General features: G+C 44.1%; 1 protein-coding gene across 16 annotated transcripts in view; it reads right to left on the bottom strand.

Moving 5' to 3' along the window:
• Positions 1 to 10,555, bottom strand: part of MEIS2 (Meis homeobox 2) — a 225,454-nt gene extending 214,899 nt beyond the window's left edge. For 4 of the 16 annotated variants that reach the window (XM_083452788.1, XM_083452794.1, XM_083452786.1 and 1 more), the window contains exons 1-6: positions 9,025 to 10,473; positions 7,643 to 7,875; positions 6,001 to 6,142; positions 5,261 to 5,311; positions 4,432 to 4,482; positions 3,447 to 3,596 (exon numbers count right to left, since the gene is read on the bottom strand). In XM_083452788.1, the coding sequence (XP_083308914.1) occupies positions 3,447 to 3,596; positions 4,432 to 4,482; positions 5,261 to 5,311; positions 6,001 to 6,142; positions 7,643 to 7,875; positions 9,025 to 9,036 (639 nt within the window). In that variant the 5' untranslated portion in view covers positions 9,037 to 10,473. Of the gene's footprint in view, positions 1 to 3,446; positions 3,597 to 4,431; positions 4,483 to 5,260; positions 5,312 to 6,000; positions 6,143 to 7,299; positions 7,531 to 7,642; positions 8,433 to 8,505; positions 8,986 to 9,024 lie in introns of those variants that run through there. The other 12 variants (XM_083452797.1, XM_083452789.1, XM_083452799.1 and 9 more) reach the window with 12 other exon arrangements.
• Between the last annotated feature and the right edge of the window lie 6,170 nt (positions 10,556 to 16,725).

Genomic DNA, 16,725 nt, shown 5'->3' with positions numbered 1-16,725 from the left:
CCTTGGAATCAGTGGGATTTCTATAGAAAATGATTCTGCGTAAACATTCAACTGTATAGGTTAAACAAACTGTTAGTTGCTCTTGAAATACCTATAGTAGTAAACATTTTACTGCCATTATTTTAAAATATGAGCTATGGTTAACCCGAATGAAAACTGGAGCGTCAGTAATACATATTAGGCTATATATGTACACATGAAACTGTGATAAATTGTCTTTCCTAAGAACCACAAGTTGAACTGTAGCTAGAGTAGGTTTTTAGTTAGTCTGGTTCAGTCAGGGCATGGTTGTAATTACCTTCTACCCATCTACAGCTAATACCTTAGAGCAATAAAAGTATATGAGGGTGTTAAAAATTCAAATGCTAATTATGGGCTGTTATATTTACTAAATGCAGCATAGTATATAACAAACAACAGTTGCAGCTTTTCAGTGGCTATCATTATCCTAGTTGATATACAAAGTTATATGCCAACTTACCCTTACTGTGCTATATAAAAGTTAACAGAACAATAAAATATAATTCAGTATTTGCATTTTGTTGCCATCAACCGTAGCAGGGATATCTGGCTTTCCTAGAAAACGTATTGCTTTTGTAGAGACCAAACTGTTTCTCCTACCAAGTTAAGTTAGATAAATATCACAGCAGTGGGGTCCCATAAAGAAAATATACAGTATTTGAATATCACGTATTCAAGAGCCCTTCTGTAAATATTAGCTAGTCTCTCATTTCTTCAGTATCCTTCAGCTATATTCTTAAGCTGGGTAGTGATATAAAATCATGAGCCCCATTAGTATCTAATATACTGCTGCCACTGCTGTAGACCTATACCCATAAACATACACAAGCACACTGAATAGAGGTATAGAGATTTGGGGGTGTCAAGTATCTGTCACAAACTGTCATATCCACAAGAGAAGCCCTGGCACAGAACAAATTAAATTACACTTCTTTTTAAAGCTGTCATTATTCATATTCAATCAATTGAAATATTGTCAGTATTTCAAATGCATATAAAACCATGAGAAGGATCCGTGGATCAGAACAGTGGGCCAAGATATAAAACAGAGGAAACAACATGCTGTCTGTGTCCTTCTGAAGTGGTTCATCATCACCCCTGCACCAACTTTCACCAAATGAGATTTAGCCTGGGGCTGTATTTTAAATATGCATATCAAAGCAAATGGGAGGGGGGAACAAACCTACAGTATCAAACTGGAGAAGTTTTCATGCTAACCATTCTAATTTGCAGGTAGGCATTCACAAATGAATCATTTCCAGCAAAATATTAAAATTACAAAAGGCACCATTATTACAAACTGCTTTTTAGAGCATTGTAATAAAACAAACCAGCTACATGAAACTTCCTACAAAGATAGATATCTGTATACAGATACATACAATCTGCATCTACAACTATATAATATTAGTTTAAAGTTTTATGTTGGATGACAATGTTAACTCACATGTCTAATAAGACACTATTCCCTAAATGCAACTACATGATACAACTCTTCATTTCCCAGTTGGTGTTCTTGTTGCACAAATTATTGCTTTCTTTCAAGACAAATAGCAGGGGGCTAAGGTAAAAATGTTATGGCTCAAATCTCCAGGAAATAAAAGGCTTTAAATTGTAATACCCAGTGAAGTGGCAAACTCTAATGGGTGTAAGATAAATATATTGTCACTTTTTGAGTTTGTTGTTTCAGATCAAAAAGGAAAAGAGGTTATTTTCCATTAAGGCAGTTATAAAATTATAAAATGCTAGCCCCCCTGAAACCTCATCCTATCACTGTAGGTGAATTTAAATATTATAATGGAGCACTTCAAATTGGCTTGAGCATTCACCATCTGCCAGGGCCCTAAACAGGCTAGTTTATCTAATCTCCTCAATATAAACATCAGCATGCTCCATTTCTACACTTCCACATGAAACAAATTCTTATAATGAAACTATTCTGGGAACACATGCAATGTTTTTGCACTGCTTTATATAGTGGATGCTTATCCTTCAGGATGCCTATCATTTCAGAACCTTTTCTAAGGGCCCCACAAACTCACATGCACACTACTTTAAGGTTTGGAATTGCATACAAGAAATATTTGTCAAAGTTCTGTCATGCTTCATGGACCTTATTAGCAGCAAATGACATCATAAAACAACAAGGAAACTTTCAGTAGTTTCTACTCGTACGTGTGTGTGTGTGTGTAGCTTAAGAGTGATAATTATAAAATAGTAAATATCATGAAAATTTGTCCCTGAAGTTACCATATATCAAAAGAAGGGGAAATTGACAATGGAACGATAGAATCATAGTATTTAAAAATTAAATAAATGGTTTACAACGTATATAAACCTAGGGTGTTTTTTCTTTTCTTTTTACAACTACTTCTGCTCTTCTGAACAAAGGTAATACACAACAAAAGCAAATATTTAACTACCTGACAACATACTTTCAAAAAGGAAAATAATCAAACAGAAAACTGCTTCTTCACATGTATATCTACTTTTCTTGGCATATTAAAGATTACCTCTAGATGCCTATACATAGCATATGAATCCCCTTTTAATACCCCACAGTTAAAATATTGTTCCTAACATGGTCTGTGTTGTTTGTTTCATGAGCTCATTGCCAAAGCCTAAGTAACTCCCCCCAACTGGTTTCTTCACTGTATTTTCTTCTTCCCCAAGTTTAAAAGCTTAACAATGTAGATACTTATGGTAAATTTTCCCAAGTTCTTCTCTGAAGTAAATTGGCAAACACATGCAGAAAAACCACTGCCAGACATTCAACTACACTTGTGAACATTCCACCAAAACATTAACTTATTCACCAGCTACTGAAGTGATAAAACTAACCACTAACCTGTAGCTAGTTACTCAATCTTAATTCTCTCCAGCCTCTGCAGTGCATTGGCTCATCAAAGTTATTGCAATTTATTATGAAGATGCTCCAGGCACTTGGCAATAAGTCCACATTCTAATAATAAGTTGTATCATAGAAAAAGCACTGGAAACCATAACTTTGTTTTAATGCAATGTATAATTGCCAATAAGTCTCAACACTTGACATTTAGAGACAGAGTGCAGAAATCAACAACTTTTTACTAAGTTTCTATTTACTACTCCTTTTCTGTGACATTGATCATAGGTCTTGCAAAGCAGAAAAGGCTGCATCTACCAATTCGACAGTTTGCCAACTCTTCCGTTTACTCAGATCATGAACTCTGCAAGCCATAAGTTAACCTTTCGGTAACTGAATGAAAAGGGCCCCTCTCCCACCCCCAAAAACTGAAGAAAAAGCAACTTTAAAATATCCTACTGAAAATGAAGCATGATTTAAAGCAGATAATTACAAAATAGTGGGGATGGTGGTGGTAATAACAACAACAATCCACAGATTTACTGTGTTATAACCTTTACAAATTATCAAAAAGACTTACATGGTCTGCTAAGTTTGTGGATGATCCTGAGAGCTCTTCATGATCAGATTTGGAGCTGCCATCTCTTTCATCAATAACTAGATCTATGGGCATTTTGCCTTTCAAACAGCTAATGTACCGATGGCAGAAATTATCACACAACTCATGGACCTGGATATATTTAAATAAAGGGAAAGAAAAAGAAAATTAAAAAATAATAATTGAGTGTGGGAGGAAAAATATCAGATTGCAACTGGAGAGGGTTTTTCCCCCAGTTGTGAAAGAAATCTATTCCAAGAATAACTCTAATTAAGGGGCATAATAGTTGAAGGCAAGGAAACAATAGAGAAATTGTTACAGCACATATTATTCCCCTGAGACTTGCCTGAGCAACAAGTTAGGAAGGGGGAGAGCCTACTCTATAGACAGAAGAAAATCTGATTTAGGATAATATCAAAAGCACTGAAATCTGGACAAACGTAAATAAAATCTAGAAGCATAGGCAGTTCAGCAGGGAAGAGTGGCAGAAAGGATTGGGACAGAGCAGTGAACATTTTGAAACCTCCTATAGGAACTAGGAGAGATCTTTATCACAAAATCATTTCCTTGTAGCACCTTAGCCTTTCCATAGGCACTGTGACTCTCTTTGTAATCTTAATGTTTTGCTCAGAGATAATGGGAGGATCAGGTCTGCACTGAATGAGAAGATACTTAATTTTAAAATACTATCCCTGGTTGAAGAAAATTGCAGAGGGCTGGAAGACAGAGAGGGGAGATACAATCGATTGGGAAAGGAGGGGCTAGTTGAAAGGGTGATTGGAACTGGAAATAATAGAGAAGTTCCAGAAAGGGGGGGGGGGGAGTGCCTGTTTTGTTGAGTGTCACCCGGTGCTTTGTAGTACTAGTTACAGTGTCCAGCTGACATTTCCCGAAAGACAACCTTTAAGATGCAGGGATGGGCGGGTGTTAGAAAATAAAAAAGGAGGTAGCACCCCCATGCTCTTACCTTTTCTAATTCCAAAAGGTGAAACCTTAAGACTTGTATTGCTTGGATCATCTGAAAGAAAATTGGGAGCAGAGAAGTTGTCATTTGGGAGAAGGAAAAACCCAAGCAGGGAGCCGCTGATGGTCAGGGCGCACCCTCATTATCCAGGATTTTAGCTCATTGGACACGCTCGGGCAATTTTGATCAACTTTAACCTAAAGCACTTTAAAAAAAAACAAAAACCTTACTCTCTCTCTCACACACATTTAAAGAGAAGCAGCTATTAGTGGTTTACAGAGGTGTCCTTCCCCCAGTGGTTTCTGAAAGTCCGCAAAGCAACCAAGCAGCTAAACAGCCACTCGCCACACCACCGGCTTTTTTAAAAGAAGAAAAGGTGAAATGCTCCAGATGAATGGTTTGCCTTCACCTCTTTTGCAAGCGGATTTCTAGCACTTTTAATATTGAAATAGCCCACATTAGCAAAAGAATCGTGTTGCCACCGTTTCCTTCCCTTTTGCTTCCCGGGGCTTAAACCCAGCTTTGCAATGCATTGGGGACTCAAGTGTTTGTTGTCCTCTTGCCATGTTTAAGAACTGGAGCTCTTTGAAGCCCCTGGATAAGGATGGTTCGCTCTTTCCCGGTTCCTTAGTGTCACTTTCTATAAGCATCTTTCTTTCTTTCTCTCTCTGTCTTGTCTGCTTCTCTCTCTCTCTCTCACACACACACACATACAGCCTACTTAGCAATTATACCTTTAAAAAAATAATAATTAAAAAAGGGCGAGCTGGGGTTTCTTGGAGGAAGGGGCAAGAAAAGTCAACATGGGGTTGGGGGGTGAACTGAACCTTACCAAATTGTCCAACTCTGGATTTGAAGAAAAAAGTGGCTTTTCCGCCCGAACCTACATGAAGTAGAAGTAAGGGGAGGGGGGGAAATCAGTGCATATTTCAACTGTCTTTAACATACACACTCCTTTTAACACTACCCCTGCCCCAAACACCACCACCAAAGGTCCAAACTGGAGGGGGAAAGGATATAAATATGTGAAATAAAAGAGAGCGCCGCAAACTGAAGGCCACTCTGTGCAGTTTCTGCCCCCAAACCCACCCCACCCACCCACCCTGTTTAACTGAGAGGTTTCAGAAAGACTTAAAACCCTTCGCAGAGTTTTTAACCCCCCACCCGCATTTAACAATGCCCCTTTCCTGTTAAGCTAAGAGTGACCAATGAATGTCTCCCAGTGTCCACTGAAGAGAGAGGGAAAGAGAGAGAGAGGAGAGAGAGAGAGAGAGAAAGAAAGAAAGGGGAGACGGGGAGAAGAGAGGGGGGTGCGGGTGAAGATATGATTTGGGCCAGCTTTTGGCGAGGAATCTTTCCTCACAAACACAACCACGTTATGTAAGCACTCTCACACGCTTCGTTTCTCTCCCTCACAACTTGGAATGAGACATGGAAAAAGTTGTGTTGTTGCGTTTTGGGGTGGGGGGGGGAGAAGAGGTGTTTTGTGCGAGGTGTTGCTTTTGCCTGGGGGGGGGTGTTGCGCGGGGTGGGGTGGGGAGTGCAGAAAAGGCGGGTTAAAAAACGTTCGACCTGTTTGGCGAAGACGGCGATGTCCTCGTTGAAGGAGTCTGAGGAGCAGACGTCTCCGCCGGCCACCCCAGGCTCTCGCGGGGTACAGGTCGCCAGCTCGCACTTCTCAAAGACCAGAGCTAAGAGGGGGAACAACGGGTGCCTGCCGGGCAGTGACACACAAAAGAAAAAAAGGGGGGTGGGGTGGGGGTTAAAGGAGATGTTGAGAGGAGGAGGAGGAGAGAGAGGGTGGGGGAGAGAAAAAAAAAAGTCTGATCAACAAGTATTTTTTTTTCCTGTCGAAAATAAAAAGCAAAACACGTCCACGCTTTCTCACAACGCCTCAGCCTTTCCATAAAGGAAAAAAAAATGGGGCGGGGGAGGGGGGAAGCAGCACTGGAAAGCGAGGCCAAGGCCAGAGAGGAAAACAACATACATACACACATGCAAACTTTAAATTAAAAAAAAAAAAAGCGCCAAAATCGGGCCCTCACAAACCAATACAATAAGCACCGAGAAGGCGAGTAGTAAGTAGCTCAGCTGCCAAGTTTTCGTGGTTTCCACAATAACTAAAGGAGGGGTGGGGTGGGCGCTCCTGCCCCCAAGCTAAAAGGGGAAACTTTATTCTTACGCAAACTGTTTAAACTGCTTAATATCTCGGTGAAATCTAACAGCAGCCAGAAAACGTGCGTTTTTGCTGAAGGGAAGGGAAGAGGGGGGAAGAGGATGCCAGCAAAGTTTCTCCAGGCTGAAGAAGGGCATCCTGATAAAAATACCAACTGCCCAGCCATAAACGAGCTGAACAGAAATATATATATAATAAATACTAACACAGACACCCCAATTGCCCTAGCAGACATTGAAGTAGGGGAAAGCGAAAGTATGGCATTTGTGTATAAGCAGAAAATGTGTTTTTCTCTAGTTTTTCCTTCTTTATCTCTCCTCGGATGGTGATGACACTACATCCTATTTTAGAGCAATGTAATAATAAGCCAAACAGATCTGGACTGATGAGAGTTACTTCCATTCTCCCAACTACAATGCTTAGTTGTTCTCCTGTGGATGTCAGCAACTCCCACCTCTTTTCTCAATTTATTTTTGTCCGCGTTGGGGGTGTTTTCAAGGGCTACCCCCACCGTCTTATTTTTGAGTCGGCTCTATATTTACAGCTCAGCCCCTAAATAATAAACAAAACAACCCCCATGGAACTTACATCTGTGTAAAATGTGCCTGCGGAACTATAACATAGGCTTACTCTCCGGTTAGGGAAGCCTGATCAAGGCTGCTTTAACTGAAAAAGGGAATACAGTTTCAGTTAACCTTATGGGTCCATCCGAAATATCGGTGGATTTCTGCACTGTAGTGCACTCTCCCATATAGGGGATCACGGCATTCCTTACTAAACCGACCTAAATTGCTCTGATCACTTAAAAGAAGCGCAGCAACACAGGGAAGGGCAGCCTGTTTGAAAACGCTGCTCGAAACCTTCCCCTGCCATTTCCCTCTCGCCTGGAAGCAGCAGGGCTACCCGCTCGGAACTCTTTGCTACGATCGTCTTTGCTCTGAAAGAAGATCCCCGAGCCCTCCGCGCGCGCACCCCCTCCGCACAGAAGCTGCAAAGGACCCGGGCCATGGCGCCCGGCTCGCCCTGCCTCGTACCTACCCGTAGATCGCATCCTTGTCCCGCTTCAGGGCGTCGTTGACAGCCGATCCCATGCTGGCCGGCATGACATTGGGGTGCGGGGCGTGGGCTCCATAATGCTGGCTGGCATGGAGTGGCGGCCCGTGGTTCAAGTGGTGGACTGGGGGGATCGGCCTGGGGGCGTGAGGGTCTCCGTACATGGAAGCAGGTACCCCTACTCCGTCCATCCCGCCGTAATGAGGCAGCTCATCGTACTGTCAAAAAGAAAATGGGCCAGAAGAAAGAAAGAAAGAAGAAAGAAAGAAAGAAAGAAAGAAAGAGAAAGAAAGAAAGAAAACCAGGGGGAGAAAAGAGGGTTTGAGGAAAGGAGAAAAAGAGCAAAAAAAGAGGGAGAGAGAAATAAAATAAAAAAAACACAACAACAACAAAAGTCAGAAGAGAGTAAAGCACCCAGACTCAGACAAAACAGAGCAAAACTACAAACCAGGACCAGCCACAACAGAGAGAGGGGAGGGTGGAGAGAGAGAAAGCTGTACAGACTGAAATCAAAATAAAAAGTGCAGTTTATAGAGCTGGGGGAAGGGAATGAAGGGACCGGGAGTATGTGTGTGTGCGAGAAAGAGAGACAGAGTGTGTGTTTTTGCTGATGGCGAGGAGAAATCTACCGAAGGCAAAATAAAGGAGGAAACTGGAAGCGTGGAGAGGGAGAAGCGAAAAATGTTCGCCGAGTCAGAAGAGAGCGGAGCACGAATAAACAAAACAACCCACAAGTAAACAGATTAATACTTCGGAGCGGCGGTGGGAAGCAGGGCTGGGAAGGGAAAGGAAGAGCGCGAGGGAGGAGTGGGGTGGGGGGGTGGGAGAGCAAATAATCTGAAAGTTACCAGAAACATTATTTAGCAGCAATTCCCCCTTGTCCTTGTCAAAACCAGAGACAAACCAAGCAGCAAATGTAGCTGAATTTCCTAGGCAGCGGCGGCGGCAGCAACAGCCACAGCAACAGCAGCGGCGGCGGCGGCGGCAGCAGCAGCAGCAGCAGCAGGCAAGCCTTCCCCCCTGTGAACCCCGCGCCACTGAGCAGCTAGAGAGGAGCAGGGAAATCGCGCTGCTGGGGGAAAAGCTAGAGAGGAAAGAAGCGTGGAACAATTGCAGACAGACACACACACACGCACGCACGCACATTCACACAGAGGGAGAGAGGGAGAGAGAGAGATAGACACACACACACACTCCCGCACACGCGCACACACACAAAACCGGTGAATAATTTTTGCTGCTATTTGTTTTGTTGTTTTTTAAATAGTGGCCGCCATGAGCAGCAGCGACGGAGGCGAGCAAATCCGACAGGCCCTCTTAAGAGAGGATTTATACACGTAAGGTAAGTGTTGGAGATTTAAACCTACCCTTTGCGCCATCAGTCTGCGCTCCGATAAACTCCTGGAGGTGTCCTATATTTAATATCCCAGTCCAGCAACAACAACAAAAAGTGATTGAGTGGTGAAGAAGAAGAAGAATCCCTTTTCCCCCTTGTCCTTTCGACCCACTTATAGACTTCTCCAGCACGCTTAAATAATCATAAAAGACAACAGCAATAACAATAAAAAGTAGGCAAAGAACCCCGTCGAGTTTGTGATCTTCTTTTTTCCCGCGCGCTGCTTCTCCGTTTCCCCTTTCTCTGTCTCTTTCCTTTTTTTTCTTCCTTTGCGTAAAAAATAATAATAATTAAAAAAAATTAAAAATCGTCAACCCCCCAACTGAAGGTTACGATCGGCCCGTCAGCAACCCACATGTAACCAAACTGTCGTGTCTCATGGCTTTTTGCCACTCCAGCTGTCAATCAAAGCCATGGAATGTCAAGGTAGTGAATGAATGATGGCTGATGATGATGAAGAAGAAAAGAGGAATCTTTTTAACCTCGGGTTCTTCTCTCAGTAACTCCGCGTTTGGGGTTTGTCTTGCAGGAGAGCTATAGATTCTTTTCTCCCTCTCTCCCCCTTTTTTTTTAACTACCGGGAGGGGGAGGGTGGGGTAGGATGCGAAGAAAAATGGAATAGTTTGCAAAACGTGGACTTCCTCCGTTCTTTTTTTTTTCCCCGGTAGGTATTTTGTCTCCCTCTTCACCTCTCCCTCTGAGATGAGTGAGTGTCAGTAAGTGTTGGCAGGTTGGCTGCTGGCTGGCTTATAGAAGAGGCTCAGTTTTGCAGCGCTGATCGGCGGGAGAATGAAATGACGGAACCCGGAAGTAGTGGTGGCCATAGCCAGTCCTACAACAGAGACACATACAAGGGAGAGGGGAGAGGGAGAGGAGAGGAGAAGAGAGCGAGCACAGAACCAGCGAGCGAGCGAGCGAGCGCTTAAAGCCTGTGATATGCAGAGTATGCAATCAGGGCTGCTTCCACGCCACCCGGGGAGGGGGGGGAGAAAGCCACCCTGCAAATCATACCCATAGCAAATCAACGTGCCTTTTCAGATAGGAAAGGGAGAGTGTGGGATAAAGAAGGAGGCACAGGAGAAGGAAGAGAGGGAGAGAAAGAAAGGCTGCCTGGCTTCGTGCGTGCGCGTGGTGGGGGAACTGCAAAAAGCCAGAAATGGGGTGGGGGGGTGGGGAAGTGCCATACAAGCCTAGCACTGGCATGCTTTTTTATTATTAGATTATTTTACCACTCAATACCCTTATCTGCCTAACTGCACTCTTTAGCCAGCGCTTCGCATTGTGTCCCCCCCCCCAGTCTCTCTCTTTTGAGGTTACTTCTAGCAGCGATTCAATGGCCACTATGCAAGCCGAAGGAACTCAGGCAGTTGCAAAGGTTTAAAGGGGGGGGGGGAGAGAGCGAGAGAGAGCATGCAAAGTTGATCTGCCAGCGGAAACTAGCCTGCTTTAAACAAAGTCCTCCGTCCATGCCAGAATCTTGTATTCAAAGAGATCTCTGTGTGCGTGTTTCCTTTTCTGTGTGAAACCACTACCTTTTAGCTGTTGTTGTCGAAATTACTTTTCCAGGAGCAGAAGATAGACCAACCCCATTTGGCATCGTTCTTCATTAAGTGATCGCTTCCATCAGCCACGCTGTGTGATGTCTTTGGAAGGGGGGGGGGGTGGATGAGAGAGGGAAATCTTTTTAGGTTTTGCTCTGAGGCTGCCAGGAGACTGGAAGGCAAAATCACTATCTTAAAATAGTGGTGTAGATTTGAATGCACTGGGGTGTTGTTGTTGCTGCTGTTTTAAATGGACCAATCCGTCCTGTTATTGTGAACATGTAGAATTTTACCTGTGTTTTGTGGAACCTGTGCTTAAGGTATTGCCCTGGTAATGTCTTTTTTTACGGCTATGTTAATTACAGCAAAGTTATTCAGCAAATCGAGTGAAATGGTGCCCCCTTCTTCCGTTCCCAAGGATCAAATGAACTTTTGAAAATACACACAACACACTTTCTTCGCCTTTCTCCCTCGCTCCTTCTCTCTCTCTTTCTCACACACACATACATACATACACACGCTACCTATCACGTTAGTGTGTATGTGTTTGTGCAGCTTCCTCCAATCACTTTGCTGGAGCTAAAACATGCCTTACCTCAGAGCAGTCAATTACCAAAGCTACCCGAGATCATCAATCATGGGGAATGCTTGAAGTTTAGGGGAGGAGCAATGGTCAAACTATTGATTGCTGCAGTTTTGTACTCCCCCCTCCCCTCTCTCTCTCTTTCATGCTCCCTGAACATAAAATCTAAACCAGACAATACTGTTAATAGTGGGGTTTATCAATGTATCTACTTGTGAATGTGGCCTCGCACATACATAGCATTGAAAGGGGGGGGCGAGAACAACTCCCCCCCCCAAAAAACAATGACACCACTGCTTAAACTGGGAAGAGGGAGAGTCGGAGGGAGATTCGGTTCTTCGTACCAGGGTCACAGTGAAGGAAAGTTGGGGAGGAAAGGGAGGGGAAAAAATCACCCAAGTGGGGGTGGGGTTGGCTCTAGAAATTTGGCCAGATTTTAATGGGCGATGGGAATGTGCTCCAGAGGTCAATAAAGCCCTCCAAAATGATGAATGATTGAGTACCTGTGATGATGATAGTGATTACCGGAGCAATTAAACAGTTTGATTAAATGAGCCATCATAACAATGATGTCTGCGGGAAATCAGCCCTCACATATAAAGAAAGATAGCGTGGAGAGAGAGGCTGACAAACGCCACTGGGCATGGCTTCGCTTTCCGAGAGCGCTCAGCCTGGCAAAGCGGGAGAGGCTGAACGCGCCGCTCCAGAGGCGAGCGAGGCGAGGAAAGGATCGGCGAGACTTTAAGCCAGACTTGCGCGCTCTCTTCCAACACCCTCTGAAGCTGCGGAGCCAGATCCAGGACGCTGCTTTTTCTCCCCCTTCTCTCTCCCCCCCCCCGTTTCTTCCCTCCCCTCTTCCTTTCTCCCCTCTAGAGGACCTCTTCCAAGATTAAAGCCGTCCTGAAGAGCAAGCGCTCTCCTCTGTGGCTGACTTGCCCGGGACTTTACTGAAAGGTGAGTAAAACCGCCCTCCGTATGCAGATCTCTTTCAAGCGGCGCTTAAGTCGGTTCCTTTGGCGAAAGGCGTCTTTCGGGCGGGGGGTGGCGGAGGGAAGGTTTTTGTCGTGGTGCAGTATTTTCTACTCTGTCTTATAAATCGGTAACGCAGTTCAAGATATTCATGGTAATGAATACTTGGTTAATCCTTTGGGTGCCCGGAGACCTACAGAGCAGTAGGTTATGCAAATCCTTTCCTACTTTTGCAGCTGGACTCTTCCAACGGATTGCTTTAAAAGAGATCTACTCCTCGATGAATGGTGCTTACGGAGGCTTTTTCCCTCCTTCTTCCGAAAATGTCACTTTCCTAAATTCCTTGGGAATCGCTTTGTTGTAACACAGCCAACACAATCCCGCCTTCCAGGACACATTTTAAACTTGTATTCTAGGGAGGGCAGCAAGAATTGACCTTGCAGGGGATAGAGAAAGCCTTAGTTTAGAAATCTTTAGGGTGTGTGTGTGTGTGTGTGTGTGTGTGTGTAGGATAGTTTGTAAAAAATAATAATCCAGTTGCATGAAAGACTTTCATATACTTGGGCTCATTGGAAGGAAAGTTGGTGCGTTTGATTTCTGTTCCAACCACTTGACTGCTAGGCTTCTGTAACGCTGATTTGCATGGCACTTTTGAGTTGAATATCTTTCGAAAGAGATCGAGCATCTGAATAAAACAACCGAACACCTAAATATCCCATTAACAAAAATAACAAATCTGGAAAATAAACAAGGACATTTGCAGTCTCGAATGCTACTTTTTAATTTCTGTTTCTCCATCCCCCCCCCCCCCCCGCCCCTTGGACTGTCTTTTTCTTCTATTGATGTGCAGGCAGGGTTTTGAAGTTACCTGAGAGAATACAAAGTAATAACAACAATGTGGCCAGTTTCATACCCTCCTTGGGTCGGTGAAAAGCTAACCCCATCTCCAAATCGGTAAAACGCACATTTCCCGGGTAGCTAATTGAGAGTAGCACTGTTCTTGATTTAGAGCCTGAAGTTGGTTATCGGAATTTGGACGCATGTGAGATATGTGAGACGGGTTACATTTGGGCTGATATAATAATAATAATAATAATAATAATAATAATAATAATTAATAATACATTGTACAGTCCTCAACGTATTTACTCAGAAGGAAGGCCCTCTGTTGTCAGTGGGATTGACTCTCATATAAGTGTGCTTAGGACGGCAGCCACAGTGGACTTCAGTGATATTTCCAAGCCTTGTCCTCTTGCAAGCTGCAAGTGGGGCTTTCCTCTTTTCCAGAACCGGCCCAAAGTCCAAAAAAGAAATTAGGTGTCCGGCGTGGAAATGCATCTCCGTCAAGAATCCGCTTCCCCCTTCCTTCCCTCCCCCCTTTTGGCCCAGGCTGGAAATGGTTTTAACAGGCGGTAAAATTTCATCTTGTGGTGTCAAATTGGGGTCAGTTGGGGGTTAGGGTTCTCAGTGTCCGCGAAGGAGCTGTCCAGCTGTGTGGGGATTCATTAAGGGCAAAAGATCCGTTTCAAGAAAAACAATACAGAGACAATCAGTAGGCTAAAGATCCTCTCCAAATCGCATTTTACAAGTGCGCCAGAACAAATATGGATGCTGAAACCCTATTCACTCCAAACTTCCAAACCGCTTCCTTTGTCTCTCGGAACGGGAAAGAAAACCCTCTAAAACTTCAAGAATCTGTTTTCAGCAACCAGGCTTTTGGAAGGGTGGCATCTTTACAATTTGAGTGTCTTTTTAGATTTTATTTTTTAAAAATTACTCCTCTCTTTTTGACAGAGCGGAATTGCACAACAGGTAATATCTTAGTCTACGTGTGTGTGTGAGAGAGAGAGAGAATGTGTGTGTACAAAATTATTATTTCAGATTTACACTCTGAGCTATACAGAGGATAAGGGTTTTTTTATGGCGGCTGGGTGAGATACCGATGCAGAACGTTGCTATTGACCACCGTCCAAAAATCCTCCTCCCCCCTGCTATTTATATATTCTAATAGATACTCTCTGGTGCCATTAACTTGGGGGTCTCTAACAGTGTGGAAAGTGCATGTAGCTAATCTGGTTTTATTAAATTCGCGTGGTTCAAATCCTCTTAGCTTTTCTACATCTGTTAGAAGGACCGGCGCCTCGCTGGAGGGACAAATAACTTCAGCCATAATCTTGTTTGCAACTTTATTCAGTGTTTGTTTGCTGAAATGAAGTATTTTTGTTTTTGGTTATGCAAATTGAATGGGGGGGGGAGAGAAACAGCTCCATTTTTAATATAGGAAAATTCTGGATGATTCTTAAATATTTTGATCTAAATTCTGCTTCGAGAACCAATGACAAAGAATGGATCAGATTTACTGATGAAAGCAGGGAGATGGAGAACTCTTCAAAACAGTTCCTCACTTCTATTTTCTCTTTATACTGGAAGTATCCTCACCACAATCATTACTATTCAGAAAGCTGGCACGACTTTTTTTTTAAACAGGCGCAATTTATTTTTAACTCTCCAAATCCTTTTTAAAAAACCCCAAACCCTGCTGTTTTACTCCAATCCACCAGTTTAATCCAAAGTGGGTGGCTGCAGAAAACCGCTGAGAAACCTCCGCCGGTTTAAATGCTTTGTCTTTGGTGGGAATTCGTGCGTTTTAGCTAAACTGGGCTATGGATCGGGCATGGTCATTTCGCTCAGATTTCTGTAAAATATTTTGACCAGTAGCGATCTTTCTTCCTACTTATTACACGCACACGCACAATCAGAACTACTCAGTCTGGGCGAATGCGCCACCATATAAACACAGGGCCAAATATTCCCCGGGACTGATGGAAGTGTTCCTTGATTCTGGTCTTGATTCTTGTTCACCCAGTTCTTTATTCACTCCCCTATTTCCAAAGGCCGTTTCGTGCTATCCCTTCTTTAGTTTTCTTTCCTCTCTCAGCAACCTGTTTGAAAACTTTTCAAACATCCTCTCTACCCCCCACCCCAAGTAAATGCTAGCCCAGCAGGGTGAACTTTTCTTGACCTCTATCGCTATATGCTTGCAATTTTGAAAGTTGAATTAGGAGGATTATTCATGTAAGTTACCTGTTAAACTTTCCGCACCCTCCTTCCCTCCCTCCCTTTTTCTGCTCAAAATCAACATGAACTCCAGTTTCTTTATTCACTTGCAAGCCTCTATTATGCTCCCCAAACACCTCTAGGAATTAAAATGGCACTTGTGGAGTGGGTCTCCCCCCCCTTTATTTCTTTATCTCTCCTGTTTATTCTGTAAAGATCCCGCTGAACTGAAGAAGCGAGGCAATAAACAGCCCTCTAGCGCTATCTGGCGGGACTCCAACACTCCCAGAATCTGCCGCTTCCAACCGGCCCCTGAAGATCGCTTTCTCCCGCGCTTCTTTGTACTGTGTAGTTAAAAGAGATCTGGCCGCAGAACTGAAAGCCCTTCTTCGGAAAGGGATGCTGTCTCTGGTCCCGAAGCAGGAGTTCCCTAATCGCAGAAAGTTCGGAGATCAAGAAGGCACTTTCGCCCGTTCCTTTCAGGTTCTTTGCGCGCGCGCTCTGCCTTTCGCTCTTAATAATCCCAAACTCGCCGTCGAATTTTTTTTCGAGATAGGAAGCGCCTGCGGTCAAGCACCGATCCCTAAGCACGTTGGCTCTCTCGAAATCGGCCTGTTTCAATGGGGCCGATTCTTGCCAGGTCTTTTGCAGCGCGCGCCCCAACACATCCCACCTTCTCCATAGCCCCGTCTTTACGCACTAGCATCCTAAGACGGAATGCAAATAGGAAGCCGGCCCTTTGTTTTGTAGGTAGCGAGCAAGGAAAGGGCAGAGATGGGGAACCCTTCTGTTGCAGAATCAAGCCGCCTCCTTGCCTGTCGGGCAGAAAACACACAAGCAGGCAACGCAGGAGGACGCGCCTGGTACTTCACTAGGTTAGGGATGGCATTTGATATCCCCACTTTCCCAATTTAATTCTACCAAATGTAACAAACAAACAAAATGGAATGGAAAACCTGCCCTGTTTTTAAGCGGATTCTAGACAGCACAGACCCCAACGGTCATCATTTTTTCTTGCCCGCCACCCGAGCTAAAAACCGAGATGCTCAGGCGTTCAGAGCCTTTTGTACCAAAACCCTTAAGTGGCTCAAACCGGCTTCTGGCCGAGTTGTGGATTCCGCTGTGCTTAAATTCCGGACAGTCCCTTCCAATCTGGACACACCCAGACCATGCAAACTCTCTCTGGCACTTCAAGGAAGCTCCATTTCTGGGGCTGCCTGGAAGGAGCCACCCGTTACAACTTTGAGAAAGAAAAGTCAACAAGGGCGATATATTGGGTGCGTTTTCCTGGGCACCACGGAAGCTGTCAAAAGGACACGGTGCGATTTCTGGAGCGAGGCTTTCTGTATTGGGCAGCGTCTTAAACTCTTTCGATTTTCTCCCCAGAAATCGGGCAGCCTTGATGCACCTTTCTTTTTTAAAAAATCACACCGTCGCTGCCCCTTACAAAGAGAATGCAATATTGGTGATTTTCTCTCCGTAGGAGAAGAGGGGCCTTGTGGCACACATTGCATAGAGCCAG

The sequence above is a fragment of the Podarcis tiliguerta genome (genome assembly GCF_965153285.1).
Source record: "Podarcis tiliguerta genome assembly, chromosome: 1".
Classification (NCBI taxonomy): Eukaryota; Metazoa; Chordata; class Lepidosauria; order Squamata; family Lacertidae; genus Podarcis; species Podarcis tiliguerta.
This window is presented reverse-complemented; position numbering and strand designations above follow the sequence as displayed.